The sequence below is a fragment of the Gobio gobio genome (assembly GCF_949357685.1).
Source record: "Gobio gobio genome assembly, chromosome: 22".
In the NCBI taxonomy this organism is placed as follows: domain Eukaryota; kingdom Metazoa; phylum Chordata; class Actinopteri; order Cypriniformes; family Gobionidae; genus Gobio; species Gobio gobio.
This window is the reverse complement of record NC_137118.1, coordinates 44423236-44439379: the sequence shown is the minus strand read 5'-3', so window position 1 is coordinate 44439379 and position 16144 is coordinate 44423236. Positions and strand designations below refer to the sequence as shown.

The 16144-nt window shown below is 38.7% G+C and overlaps 1 protein-coding gene across 3 annotated transcripts in view; it reads right to left on the bottom strand.

Annotated features, from left to right (window-relative positions):
* The window catches only part of ttc28 (tetratricopeptide repeat domain 28), a 442541-nt gene that overhangs the window by 148046 nt on the left and 278351 nt on the right, over nucleotides 1-16144 (bottom strand). For all 3 annotated transcript variants that reach the window (XM_079805114.1, XM_079805115.1, XM_079805116.1), the window contains 2 exons: nucleotides 12985-13132; nucleotides 3186-3458 (listed from right to left, as the gene is read on the bottom strand). In XM_079805114.1, the coding sequence (XP_079661240.1) occupies nucleotides 3186-3458; nucleotides 12985-13132 (421 nt within the window). The remainder of the gene's footprint in view (nucleotides 1-3185; nucleotides 3459-12984; nucleotides 13133-16144) is intronic.

The window sequence follows — 16144 nt, the reverse complement described above, 5'->3', positions numbered from 1 at the left end:
TTCCTGAAGTATTTGTGCTTTGTGGCGGTGCATTATCTGCTGAAAGAGCCACAGCCAGCAGGGAATACCGTTTCCGTGAAAGGCTGGACATGGTCTCAACAATGCTTAGGTAGGTGGGAGGAGTCAGAGTAACATCCACATGGATGGAGGACCCAAGGTTTCCCAGCAGAACATTGCCCAGAGCATCACTGCCTCCGCCGCCACGCCTTCTTCCCATAGTGCACCTGGTGCCATGTGTTCCCCAGGTAAGCAACGCACACACACCCGGCCATCCACGTGATGTAAAAGAAAACGTGATTCATCAGACCAAGCCACCTTCTTCCCTTGCTCCGTGGTCCAGTTCTGATGCTCACGTTCCCACGCAACAAACGGAGATGCTCTGTGTATTCTGACACCTTTCTATCAGAACCAGCATTAACTTCTTGAGCAATTTGAGCTCCAGTAGCTCGTCTGTTTGATCGGACCACACGGGCATCAATGAGCCTCGGCCGCCCATGACCCTGTGGCCGGTTCTCCACTGTTCCTTCCTTGAAGCACTTTTGATAGAGACTGACACACATCAAGTTTGAGGACAAAATGTTCACAGGTGCCATGATGAAGAGATAATCAGGGGTTTTCACTTCACCTGTCAGTGGTCATAATTTTATGCCTGATCTGTGTATATATATATATATATATATATATATATATATTTTTTTTTTTTTTTTTTTTTTGGCCAAAAAGCTTTATTAACTTTATAAGTGAACCTCAAGAAACATGTCATGACATCTTTAAGATATTATAAACATTAACATGATGATTTATGAAAAGCGCTATTGAAACTCGACTGGACTCATCCGTGGTTTGAGGTGAATGTACAAGATTACACAGCGATGACATCATGGCAGTGGAGCGTCGCAGCACCTGCAACATCTGCAGATGTTCTTATCAGACGTTCATCCTGTGCTCGAGCGCAATCAGCCGCTCTGACAAGAGCAGGAAGAAAGAGAGAGAGAAAAACCGAGAGCCGAGACGTCAGCTGTGTACTAATGTGTTAAAAGTGAGAGCTGAACCTCAAACACAAACATTCACAGTTCAGGTGCGTCACGATATGTGAGACAGCGAGGAGACAGACAGGGTGAGAAACGGTCGACTCTAAAAGCCTTTCATGCCTTAAAGTCGAGCTGTAAAACCTCTGACATTCAGAAGCTGTGAGGAGAATGTCTATGATCTCATTGTTAGATGTATACTTCACCATATTTACACCGCTCCTGTGCTAGCGACACAAAAACGGCTGGCATTCTGGGGGAAAAGGCACAGAGACTTTTAATTAAAAAAGTCCCATGAAGCCTAATTACTGTGAGACCTTATCAGCGTGAGCTCGGTTAGGTCAAAATAATTAACTTTGTGAAAAGGTTCCAAAGCTTTTCGTGCACAAGGTCACCTGAACGTCCATCACCCGATCAGATCATAGAAGTGCAACGATTTCTCTAGAACAGGACGCCATCACATGAACAAGATAAATAAACCCAATTAAACACATTTTAAAGAAACGGTTCACCCCGAGATCATTATTTACTCATGTTGTTCCAACCGATGTTATTTCCTTTCAGGAGAAATTGTAATCAAAGTAAAGATAGATCTTAAAGGCGCAGTAGCAATAACAGTTTGCCCATTCACACCAAAGACGAAAACTATACAGATATAGTTCTAAAAAAACATACTAAATATAAAAGAATGGCCAAGTTTACACTATGACAATAACATTAATGACACAGAGAAACGATATCATTGGTATTACTTTCAGAACGATTTTTTTTCCAGCTGATGAATGATAAAAACATTGACAACCAATCAGAATCCTTCCTGCTTTAAAGAGCTCGAGCAATTACGAAGAAGTCTTTTGACACAAGTGTCTTCTACTTACCAGGAATGCATTTATTAGATCAAAAATACTGTCAAAATTGTTTTAATATTTTTACAATTTAAAAGAAGCGTTTTCTATGTGAATATATTTAAAAATGTGATTTATTCCTGTGAATTTCCAGCATCATTACTGCAGTCTTCAGTGTCACATGATCCTTCAGAAATCATTCTAATATGATGATTTGATGCTCAAGAAACATTTATGATTATTATCAATGTTGAAAACAGTTGCTTCATATTTTTGTGGAAACTGTGACCATTGTTTTCAGGATTTGAAATAAAAAAAATACATAAATAAATGTATTTACAGTAGGGCTGTCAAAAGATTAATCGCGATTAATCGCATCCAAAATAAAAGTTTGTGTTTACATAATATATGTGTGTGTACTCTGTTAATTATTATTTATATATAAATACACACACAAGCATGTATATATTTAAGAAAAAAATATTATTTTTATATATAAACATTTATATTTATATATATTATAGATTATATAAATGTATATACAGTATATACATGCAAATATTTCTTAAATGTATACATGAATGTGTGTGTATTTATATATAAATAATAATTAACAGAGTACACACACACATATTATGTAAACACAAACTTTTATTTTGGATGCGATTAATCGCGATTAATCTTTTGACAGCCCTAATTTACAGTTCTTTTTGATCAATTTAATGCATCCTTGTGGAATAAAAATAATGATTTCTTTAAAAAAATAAAAACGTACTGGCTCGATAGTGTATATTAATGCAATATAAATATTAGATTATTATTAAACTTAAAAAACTTAAATGAACTAATCCTTCAAATTTAAAACAAATACACATTGTAGTAGCATTCGCATTCATTTAACACAAAACTAAAAACGTACCGTGTGGGAAATATACAAATCAAATATGGCTAAAATATAAACAAACTGAAATATAAGTACTAAAATTACTGAAACTAGAACCGAAATAGAAATATTAAAGCTAAATTGACATGTAAAGAGATAATAGCAAATCTCAACTGATTGATTGTTTATATTGTTATAAAATGTAACTATATTATCGCCCAGCTCTTTATATAAAGTTGGATACATATGTTATACTCACATACAGATATATACTATAAAGCAAATCTCAATTGCTTGATTTTTTAATAATAAGTTTAGGTTGAAGTACTAAAATGAGTGAAACTAGAACTGAAATACAAATGTATAGCACATGTCATATAGAGGATGGAATATGGTCAATAAAAAGGAAATCATCTTCGTGTCGCTCACCTAAAGTTTTGGCCACCTCCAGGTCCTGCTGCATGTAGGCGGTGCTCTTCTCCGTGTTGCCCAATGACCAGTAAGCGCTGCTGAGGGCCGAGAAGACGGAGCCGCGCAGTTTGAGGCTGCAGGTGCCGATCTTCAGCGCCGCCTCCAGGACCACCACCGAGGCGCCGTGATGGGAGGCGGTCAGAAGCTCTTGGCCAATCACAGACACCACCACAAAGGGACTCTTGTCCAGCTTCATCTTCTGCAGCTGCTGGTACGTGGGCTCCAGGGATTCTGCCGAGAGCAGAGCGAGAATCAGAGACACTGTGACACCAAACATGCAGAAAACTACGCAGAGTTGACAGATTTAGTGCAGGAAATCTATCGAAACAATATTAAACATCAAATGTGCAAATATGAGATATTCGAAAACAAGAAGGAACTAAATCTGATCAAATTTGTGTTTTATTAAACAAAATTTGACCGTTTCTGACCAAATAAGACCAAACTTGACTATATTTATGGTAAATCAGACAAAATTTGACATTTTTTGTTGGTAAATGGGACAACATTAGATCATTTCTGACCAAATTTGACATAGCTAGGCCGTTTTTTGTTGTTGTTTTTCAGCAAAATCTGACTAAATTAGCTTTTGTTGGTAAATGGGACACATATTAGACCATTTCTGACCGAATTTCACATAACTAGACAGTTTTTGCTAAATATGATTAAATAATACAGTTTTTGTTGGTAAATTGGACAAAATTTGCCCGTTTCTGACCAAATTGGACAAAACTCGGCTGTTTTTAGGCTAAATCTAAATAAATAAGACAGTTTTTGTTGATAAATGGGACAACATTAGACCATTTCTGACCAAATTTGACATAGCGAGGCTGTTTTTTGCTAAATCTGACAGTTTTTGTTGGTAAATGGGATAAAATGTGTCTGTTTCTGACCAAATAGGACACAACTCGACTGTTTTTATGGTAAATCAGACAAAATGTGACATTTTTTGTTGAAAAACGGGACAACATTAGATAATTTCTGACCAAATGTGACATAGCTAGGCTGTTTTTTGTTGTTGTTTCTTTTATTTGCAAAATCTGACTAAATTTGTTTTTGTTGGTAAATTAGTTTTGGACACATATTAGACCATTTCTGACAAGGCTGTTTTTGTTCAATATGACTAAATTAGGTTGAAATTGTTGGTAAGTTTGACCAAATTTGCCGTTTCTGACCAAATTGGACAAAACTTGGCTGTTTTTAGGCTAGATCTGATTAAATAAAACAGTTTTTGTTGGTAAATGGGACAACATTAGACCATTTCTGACCAAATTTGACCAATTCGTTTTTTTTTGCTAAAACATTACACAATTTTTGTAGGTAGATAGAACCAAATTTGAAATAGCTAGGCTGTTTTATGTTTTTTTGTTTTTGTTTTGTTTTGCTAAATCTGACTAAATAACATCTAAATGTTTCAGTTGGCCAAATTGAATTTCTGTGAATCGATGCAATTTAATTCACAGAAATTCAATTTGGCCAACTAAAAAATTTAGATGTGATCAGTCACTAGAAAATGTTCAATTGGAGACCACATTTTTTTTTACAGTGTACATATTAGACTACATCTGACCAAATTTCACATAACTAGGCCGTTTTTGCTAAATATGACTAAATTAGACAGTTTTGTTGGTAAATTTGGACCAAATTAGCCCGTTTCTGACCAAATTGGAAAAACTTAGCTGTTTTTAGGCTAAATCTGACTAAATTGGACAAAAGTTTCTAAACAAATCTGACCAACAAATTACTTTTTTTTGCTAAAGCTGACATAATTAGACATTTTTTGTTGGTAAATGGGATAACATTAGATCATTTCTGACCAAATTTGACATTTTTTGTTGCTTTTTTAAATAGTATTTTTATTAGGATTTTAACATTTTACAGAAAGGTTAAAGACACATAAATTAAAAAAAAAAAAATACTATATATATATATATATATATATATATATATATATATATATATATATATATATATATATATATATATATATATATATATATATATATATATATATATATATATATACAAATCAATAAATGATAATATAATAGTAATAATAATATCATTTGTAAATAATTATTATCATCATACTCATCCATTAATAAAAAAAAACAAATAAATAAAAAAGATAAATAAACCAAAAAGTAAAAACACAAAACAAAAAGGGAACTAAGATCAACCAGGGCGTCTGTTTTTTTTGTGTTTTTTTTTGTCAAAATCTGACAAAATCAGTTTTTGATGGTAAATTGGACCAAATTAGCCCGTTTCTGACCATATTAGACAAAACTCGGCTGTTTTTAGGCTAAATCTGACTAAATAATACAGTTTTTGTTGGTAAATGGGACAATATTAGACCATTTCTGACCAAATTTGACAATTTTTGACCGTACCCAAAACATCTATGTTGTTTTTTGGCTAAATCAGACAAAATTAGTTTTTGTTGGTAAATGGGAAACATATTAGACCATTTCAGACCAAATTGGACATAACTAGGGTTTTTTTTGCTAAATCTCACAGTTTTTGTTGGTAAATTGGACAACATTAGGCAATTTCTGACCAAATGTGACATAGCTAGGCTGTTTTTTGCTAAATCTCACAGTTTTTGTTGGTAAATTGGACCAAATGAGTCTGTTTCTGACCAAATCGGACAAAATACGGCTGTTTTTAGGCTAAATCAGAGAAAAATGGAGCTGTTTTGGTTGCTAATTTTAGAGGCAGCACCTCATACTAGCACTGGCAAGAGCTCATTTCATTCTTATTTGCTGAATGAATTTGTATAAAATATTTGCATTGAGTCAATTTATACAGCACAAAAAAAACCCGTCATTCAGCAGGCTAAACACAAGTTTTATTGTACAAACGTATTACAAATGACTGTAAAGCTAACACGGCGTGTTGTGTGAAACAGCTTTTGTTTGCACAAGCTCAGGTGATTTTTCATGTGTCGTCTCCGCACACTCAAAACAGACCTTCTTGTAGAAGTTACTCAGTAATATGTTCACCCTAGAAATGCTTATTCGTAAAAAAAAAACCCACGCGTTACTATGCGGTAAGATTTAGCGAGCAGGTTAGGAACACACCATATGTGTAGAGGTGACCGCTGCAGGAGGAAGGAGACACAGTTAAAGAGTGAAACGCACACACTGTCATAAATCACGACGGGCCACAGTCGAGTGTCACCCGCTGCCCCACGGGACCTCCACAGATCCATTTTTATCTGCCCTTCCCTCGTTTCTCTGTACGGTATCTATGAAGTATATTTCTTACTGTCCTTCTGGGTGTGTTTGAAAGCGCATTCAGCATGTTTCATCTTGGGTTCACGTGTGTACTGACATAAGCGGTTTCCTCTCATATCCCGGTGTGTTTTATCACGGATGGAACACTAACTGACCAATCAGCATCCAGGATTGCAACTATCACCTTTATGAAAGGTTCGATTATCACATGACTTAGGAATGACAATATCTGAGTAAGTCATTTCTTCTTTAAGACTCTGGTCAATAAAGTACAACAACTTTTGTAATGGTATAAATGTCTTTACTCTCACTTTTGATCAGTTTAATGCACGCATGCTAAAACAAAAAGTATTTTTTCATAACCGACCCCAAACTTTTTGAACGGTAGCATATTCAAGTATCATTATCAGCTGCATTACGTCTCTCGCAACAGACTAAATCTCGGCTAATTCGGCATGAATGAATCTCCACACGGTAAAAAGACACTTGAGAAAGCTCGGAGTGATTTCCGACAGGTTTAATTCCCTCTTCTCGTGTAGCCGACAGGCATGAACGTCCTCCGCCAGGGGCTACAAACACTCGGGTGGGTTTGTTGTACGCATTCATATCGCGTAATTGCATTCAGCCTGACACTTTTACAAGTTGCATAAATCGGTGTGGTGAGAAAGTCTCTGGCTCGGGGATGGAAGTGAGACTGTGTGTGAATCTAGTTAACAGCAGACATGGGCATGATAAACAAGAGCGCAGAAGTGCTTATGCAGCCTGACGCGGCGAGGAGGGTTTAATGATGAGCCTCTGGGTGCCTATCTTTCCTTCCTCTTTCTCTCCGCCGCTTCCCTCTCTTCTGTCGAGAGGCTTTGCCATGTGAAACAGAAGCTTTGACGAGTCTGTCTGGCGTCTCGTGGGAAGCGGCTAAATAAAGAAATAATAACAGAGACTGACAACAACACCCACTTGCATTTCATTGTGTTTACTTTCTTTTAGTCTATTTACATTACCATTCCTAAACTAAGCCGTGTGGATTTCCATATCTGTAATTCGCCGTGCATCCAGAGGAGTTCTAGTATTCCCTGTAGCTCAGAAATAGAGGTTTCAGGTAGATGCAGAGCTAATTCATCACGCTTTATACCGCGGGGACGGGCTAAAAACACAGCAAGAGAGTAGAATCCATCTGTGGACACACTACAACAATACATCACATCAATACTGCAAACTTTTCAAAATAAGATGATTTCCACTCCAATGATGCATCGGTTTTGGATGGGTGGATGGATGGATGGACAGACAGACATACAGACAGGATGGATGGATAGAACGATAGAACAATTGAACGATAGAACAACTGAATGGATGTATAGACGGATAGACGGAGAGATAAACAGAGATAGATGGATGGATGGACAGACAGATAGCCAGATGGATGATGGATAGAGAGATAGATAGAGATAGATATAGATAAATAGATAGACAGACAGGATGGATGAATGGATAGAATGATAGAACAATTGAATGATAGATAGACAGACAGACAGAATGGATGGGTGGAAGGATGAGTGGATGGTGGATGGATGGATGGATGGACAAACAGACAGGATGGATGGACAGAACGACAGAACAATTGAATGATAGAACAAATGAACAACAGACAGGATGGATGGATGGATGGATGGATAGAGATACATAGAGATGGATAAATGGATGGATGGATGGATGGATAGCTGGATGGATGATGGATAGAGAGATAGATAGATTATATAGATAGACAGACAGGATGGATGTACAGACAGGATGGATGGATAAACAGGATAGATGGATAGAATGATTGAACAATTGAATGATAGACAGACAGACAGGATGGGTGGATGGATGGATGGACAAACAGACAGACAGGATGGATGGATGGATGGATGGACAGGATGGATGGATAGAATGATAGAACAATTGAATGATAGACAGACAGAATGGGTGGAAAGATGAGTGGAAGGGTGGATGGATGGATGAACAAACAGACAGACAGACAGACAGACAGACAGACAGACAGACAGACAGATAGACAGATAGATAGATAGATAGATAGATAGATAGATAGATAGATAGATAGATAGATAGATAGATAGATAGATAGATAGATAGATAGACAGAATGGATGAGTGGAAGGATGGATGGACAAACAGACAGGATGGATGGATGGATAGAACGAAAGAACAATTGAATGATAGACAGACAGACAGAATGGATGGATGGGTGGAAGGATGAGTGGATGGTGGATGGATGGATGGATGGATGGATGGATGGATGGATGGATGGATGGATGGATGGATGGATGGATGGATGGATGGATGGACAAACAGACAGGATGGATGGATGGATGGATGGATAGAGATAAATAGAGATAAATAGAGATAGATAGATGGATGGATGGATGGATGGATGGATGGATGGATGGATGGATGGATGGATGGATGGATGGATGGATGGATGGATAGACAGATAGATGTATGGATGATGGATAGAGAGATAGATATAAATATATAGATAGACAGACAGAATGGACATACAGAGATTCAGACAGGATGGATGGATGGATGGGTGGAAGGATGGATGGATGGATGGATGGATGGATGGATGGATGGACGGACAAACAGACAGACAGGATGGATGGGTGGATGAATGGATAGATGGATAGATAGATAGATAGACAGGATGGATGGATTGTATGATAGAACAATTGAACGATAGATAGAGAGAGAGATATACAGACAGACAATTCATTGTGGGCAATTTTTTTTAATTCACACTGCTGAATTGAAAGGGAGTCAACTCTTCAATGTTGAGACCCGTACAGCTAAAGTTTAAACTCATTTGATTACTGTGCAGTGTTGCACGTCCCAAACTGGAACTAACCAACTCAACCGGCACAAGTCATCCGGCAAGTGCTGAGATTATCCCGAGTGTGATTTCACAAGTCTGCAACTTCCCAACACAAACCTAAGGTCTGTTATCCTCCACGAGCAGCCCAACACAATCGGCTCAGTTTTCTGCGGCGTCTCACCTCTCGTCTTAGCGGAAGGGCTTTGAATGGCACCTCTGATGGTGTGAAGCCGAGAAGGGAACAATTAAATTAAAGTTAGGTAATCCCACATGCAAATCCTCACACAAGGGCGCTATAAAAGCGATAAAAGGATGAGAGGAAGCGAGAGAGCGGGAGAAAGCGAGTCTCTTGTTATCAGCGAGCCCAGGGGCTGCGAGCGATCACCTCTCTGCCCGGAGCCGATTTGGAGAGACTGTTCAACATAATCCACTCTCTCCGTGGCTCAGCGTGGCGCGTCTGGCACTGAGGGACAACAGGGCGAAATACGGGACATAATTAGCAGATAAAACGGCCCCGTTTGGATGTCCTCCCAGAGCAGCGGCTGTTTGCATGACCCTGTTTATTCCAAGACTACGATTTACATCCAGCATCCCAAAAGCATTTCTCAAACACCTACAGCTAGCGGCCGGTCAGAGGATGTGCTATACAGACACACACGTGCACATAAACACACACACATCATCCCGCCACAGGCAGCTGGAGAAACCGAGTGCAGCTGGACAGTTTCTCGGGTTATGCAGCGTCTTTCACTGGGAAGGAATTGAAAATAATCAAAGATATTTGATATTTGAAATCCAACAAAGAAATTTGCTTTACTGTTGTCAACCCCCATTTCCTTATCAGAAGGGCCATCTGGAAGACAAAAGAGAGGCCACATGGGTGGCACACCTTTACAGTGGGGGACGATTGGTCTGATTGGTCAGTTTGAATGTCATGTTTGAGTTTGGTCTGATTGGTCATTTTAAATTTATACATTTGGTTTCAGTCACATGGTCAAGGAATAGATAAAAGAAGATTGGAACTGTTGCTCTCTCTCTCTTTTTCTCTGGATCTTGCGGTCATTGGGGCTCCTCTTCTTTGCTCTTGTAGGATTACAAAATGTATAAATTGTTATATATAGGTTCCAATTAGGGATGAAACGGTATGGAAATTTAACATCACGATTATAGTGACCCAAATTATCACGGTTATCAATATTATCACGGTTTTGTTCAAGTTTTATATTTGAAAATCAACAAACAAACTAAAGCAGCTCTATGCACTTTTTTAAGCAAGATTCTGTGGGATTTTCTTCCTTATAATGGCCGTCGTCAATAGCAACGCATAAATAATAATAATTTCTCGTAAATATAATCTATAATATTATCTCTGTAGATATATTCTCAAGCAATATTCTCATCAGTGTTCAGCAGTGATGCATTTAAATCTAGCATATTTTGTGTAACAGCCCAAACAGTATCCTAGTGAAATAATGCATATCCATATTTCCATATGATTTGACAGTTTATTTTATTAAATATCAAAATGTCTGCATCATACCTGACACCTAGATGATCACTTTACAGACAGTTTTATGACTGTGATTCTCTTCAAATGCTATTAAAGTTTCAAACCTGTATAACGTTACCAATGTTGTGTGTAACTTTAGAGACGGTCCCTAAATTCGCCAGCGTTATGCCAGTCATATCAGAGGCGCTGTGCTTCTGCTGTGTTTGTTTGAAACTATTTTCGCTGCTGAAATAGAACAAAAACAGTCAACCTCTGTATGATGAGTGAATCTCTTGCGTACATCACACACACATCTCTGCTTTTAGTGTAGATTTCAGCGTGTGAGCGGCGCGCGCTCTGAACAAAATTCCGGATAATCTGAACGCCTCTGCTTATGAGACATTGCATTCATAAACTCAATATAAACACGTGTGAGTGGTTATAATGCGCAACGCGATTATAACAGACGGCTTTTGAGAAGACTAAAATAAGTTCAACAGCAGAGTGGCTAGTGTGCAGCCGAAATAACGTTAACTTACACCCGCAAACGGCGGTTGTTAATGTCAAGCCCTGATTATTATCCCTTAAATGTCACCTTAGTCTTGTCTGAACTTGTTCGTTCGCTTCACGTTATTATTTCCCAGACGTAGTTTTGGTATTCAGGTCAAAGTCCACTTGCCTTGCGTTCGTAGTTTTGACGTGTTCCCCCTATTTCAGCAGTGGCGTGTAACGTTGTAACGTTTAACGTTGAAAAATACATTAAATATATACATCTTTCAATTGTAGTCTTTGTAAAAGGCATCTGAAATAATAAACTCAGTGCAATGTCGTGTTGTCAAAATTATAGATTTGACACACAACGATTTGACACACAAACCCGCCTCCCATCACTCACTAGTTTAATTTTCTCCAGATGAATGTTGTTGCTGTTACAGGGCTTGAATATCAGCGTGGGATTGTGTATTTTGCTGAAATTGTACTCATTCACACCCAAAGTGTGCGCAAATAAAGCCGCCTCTCAGCACTAAATTAAAGGAGCACTCCACTTTTTTTGAAAATAGGCTAATTTTCCCCTAGAGTTAAACAGTTGAGTTTCACCGTTTTTGAATGCATTCAGCCGATCTCCGGGTCTGGCGGTAGCACTTTTAGCATAGCTTAGCATAGATCATTGAATCTGATAAGACCGTTAGCATCTCGCTCAAAAAAATGACCAAAGAGTTTCGATATTTTTCCTATTTAAAACTTGACTCTTCTGTAGTTACATCGTGTACCAAGACAGACGGAAAATGTTCTAGGACGATATGGCTAGCAACTATACTCTCATTCCTGCGTAATAATCAAGGAGCTTTGCTGGCGTACTATGAGTGCAGCGGCGCAATGACATTACACAGCGCCTGAAAATAGGCTCACTTCCGTCAACATAACCAACGTGACAACCTGCTTACACAGAGAGCTAGAGCGCTGGGGACTATTTTCAGGTGCTGCGTAATATCATTGCGCCGCTGCACTCATGGTACTCTTTGGTCATTTTTTTGAGTGAGATGCTAACGGTCTAATCAGATTCAATGATCTATGCTAAGCTATGCTAAAAGTGATACCACCAGATCCGGAGATCGGCTGAACGGATTCGAAAACTGTAAAACTCAACTGTTTAACTCTAGGGGAGTTGGGAAATGAACCTATTTTCAAAAACAGGGGAGTGTTCCTTTAAGTTCTTTTTCGCTGCTTATTGCGCTTAAACAGTCAAATACACACAAAATAATTTTGAGAGTATTCACGTAAACACACAGTTTTGTTATAATGCATGTGTAACAGTATAATGCATCCATGCGTCAGGTCTTAAAGTGACAGCAGCCTGCTGCCAAATTATGAGATAATATTAACAATATCTATATGTCAGTTTTTTCCAATGGTATTGATGTCAAAATTGTGGCCAGTGAAAATGCTGAGTGGCCCTGAATCATCAGCAGAAGAGCCCAAAACAGCATGTTGTATCTTGATTTTACGCACTATTCATCCTTAGGGATTTTTAGATTTCATATAAGACATCATGTGGCCCATTCAGGACCCTTTTTTTCTCACAAATCAGAGGTTTTACTGTATTTATGAGGACGCTTTTATGAATTTGAGCCCAAAGCTAGTACAAACACACACTATGTACCTCTTAGAGGGGACTTCATGGCGGCCTCCACCATTCCCACCAGCAGCTGCAGGCTCTTGGGGTCCTGGGCCAGTCCCGAGGCGAAGGCGGCCAGGGCGTCCGCATGGCGCCCCAGGTATTGAAGGGCAACACCCTGTCGGAAGTATGCCTGCAGAAAAGAAAGCATGTCAGTGTTACTATCCACTTCAATGAACCTTGAACAAGCGTTTCTGGAAAAAAAAAAACACACATTCTGGATCATATTCATGATGGTGTTGCCCATCAACAGTGCTGACGACTTCCTACAAAGCAGCTTAAAATGCACAAACCAACAAATAGTGCATAAAGTGGTAAACCAACAAATAGTGCATTACAATAATAAATCCTGGAAGTAACAAATACATAAATAAGCCTTTCAGCGTCAGGCTGAGGTAAGGTGAGGTAGGGACTAATTCTAGCAATGTTTCTGAAATGATGGAATGCAGATTTTGTGATATTTTTAATATGTGAGTCTAATGTCAGATGAGTGGCAAACATCACACCAAGGTTACGAGCTTGAGTAGATGGAAAATCATCCATAATCATCAATTAAAAGTACAATCTTTGTGAATAGCTGCTGGTGTGCCAATAAGAAGAACCTCTGAAACTTAAAAAAAAAACAAAAAAAAATTATGGTGCATCAATGTTTTGATTTCCTGCACACACTCCGAGAGAATTGTAGAGCTGACAGTAATATCAGATGTGGAGATAATATAAATTTGGTTATCTACAGCAAAAAAAAAGTGATACCTTAATCCATATTTCCTAATGATTTTCTCCAACGGAAGCATTTAAGAATGCTAAGCAATATAGGACCCAAGACCGATCCCTGAGGAACTGCACGGCAGAACTGTACAATTTCAGATTTGTTGTTTACCAATATCATGTAATAATTTAGCAAACATCATCCTACCTGGGCATTACACAAATATTTCCATAACATGAGCCGCTTGGAATGAAGAAAGTAATGCATGATTGATGTTCAAAATAAACAAGCACTGCTTTGTTTGTGGTTTGTATATTTGCAGTCCTAGTTTACTGTACATAAACTATTGATACCTTCTGAGTTATTTCCTTACACGTACATGTATAGTTGACAGTTGCCTGTATTCCTTTTGGTGTGTTTAAGTGCAGATTTTTGGCCAAGCCGACAAACAGTCAGCATTTGGAGCCGCTAATTGTTGAACGTTGGCTTACTGTCACAGCCTTTAGTGAGAAACCCATTCAGATGAATCATGTATCTTGAAGGAGAGGCAACACTTTACAGTAAGGTTAACATTTCCTTATTGAGAAGTGTTACAGAGAGGTGTTGTTATTTCACTAAGTGATCAGATGCACCATTTTCACCTGCTAGATGACAAAACAAGCTGAAAATATAGCTGCAAGCTGCAATAATCGGGGCCAAGCACAAAGAAGACGATAAGACATGCCAAAATGGCTGGGAGTATCAGACCAACTGCAACAATGAGCAATTAAAGGCATTTTAAGATGAGTTTAGGCAAAATGGCTGAAAAATCATGATTTAATGGTTTATCACTTTCAACCAATAGATGGCGAGTTACAAAATGTGGTGTGGTCAGAGTGAGGGGACCATAACAAATACAAAGTTTGGTGTCAGTATATCAAGGCATTGCTGAGATACAGTCTCAGAGTCGTTTTGGCATCATGCCATCAACTTTGTTGCTGCGGTGTACAAAACGGTTTCATCTATGGACACGAAATCCACAAATTTTTGCATTAGCATGTAGCATCAGTTCATGCTTATGATGATATGTACCAAGTTTGATCTGAATATGATAAAGCATTGCAGAGATACGGCCTTGGGTCATTTTCGCAAGCTCTTCGTATAATTTGTTTGTGTTATTCAAGAAAGGTTTGACGAATCAACTTGAATTCCATAACTTTTTGTCGGCATGGTCTAAAGACGATCTGGTTCAATTTGTGTTGAATTTCTCCTAGGAGGAGTTCGGAAAAGTAGGTTTTTCGCTTTCATGATGGAAAATAACGTCATATTTTGTTTCTACCCCTTACGGTTCAAAAGTTATTAGGACAAACATAAGGCAAGCTTTGGACAGGTGGTGGCGCTAGAGGGATGGGATTGAGTTAGAGACTCAAAATTTGCTATGGTGACATCTCAGACTGTCCTCTATAAGTGTGCCAAATTTCACAACTTTTTACCATGAGCAGCCCATGGTGGAAGAAGAAGCAGAAACAAAGAATAATAAGAAGAACAAAAACGATTACAATAGGTGCCTGGCCCCTAAAAATCCAAAAGACTTGAATTTGCGCCATATCTTCTTACTGTAAAGATCAACAGTAAATGTATGCTAAACAATCACATTTAGGAAGTTTAGAGCGTGTCTATGCTGTAGGTGCTGGCCTGGACATCACACTGTATCTCAGACATGCATGCATTCATGTTTTCAAAAGAGGCTGCTGTTATTTTGATGGTGCGATGCACGCCAGACCGCTCAGTTGTATTAAATATCACAGCAGTTCACTCCCCGGAACACATAATGTCCTCTCTATATTCACCGTGAGGGAGATGGGCTGATAAACACCATCATTTCCACTGCGTTTGACTACGTTTCTCCAGTCCACGCGGCACAGGAACCTCCACTGACATAAAGCTCATTCACAATTATCATCTCACACAGCCGTTTATTAGATCGGCCGGAGCGTACAACCCACTTCCAGCCGAGCTGATAGCGGTTGGGCGGGGGACCAGAGGAAGATTAAGACATGACATTGAATTTATGAAGGCCCCTATAATTAATTTCACTTTGCACAGGGAGGCCTTTGATTACAGACTACCTCTGTTTTCTTCGGACAGCTTCATTGAAACGAATGGGGATGCATATTGAATTCAACACATTAACCTTTGGTCTAACCGTGTTATTATAGGACGTCGCAGGCCACCGTGCTCGGCTCGATATTAATTGCCTCTTTGTATACGGCTCACTGCGCCGGGATTGGACGCGCTCGGCCGCTGTACGTATGCACGTCGAGCGCTTTTAGGTTCCGACATCAATATATGCCCGGAGGCAAATGGATTCGGGGGTTTGTTTCAGACGGCTGGATTCAATCCTATTCCTGTAATGCAATTTCAAAGCAAATGTGTTTTTCTTTTAGCGAGAGTGAA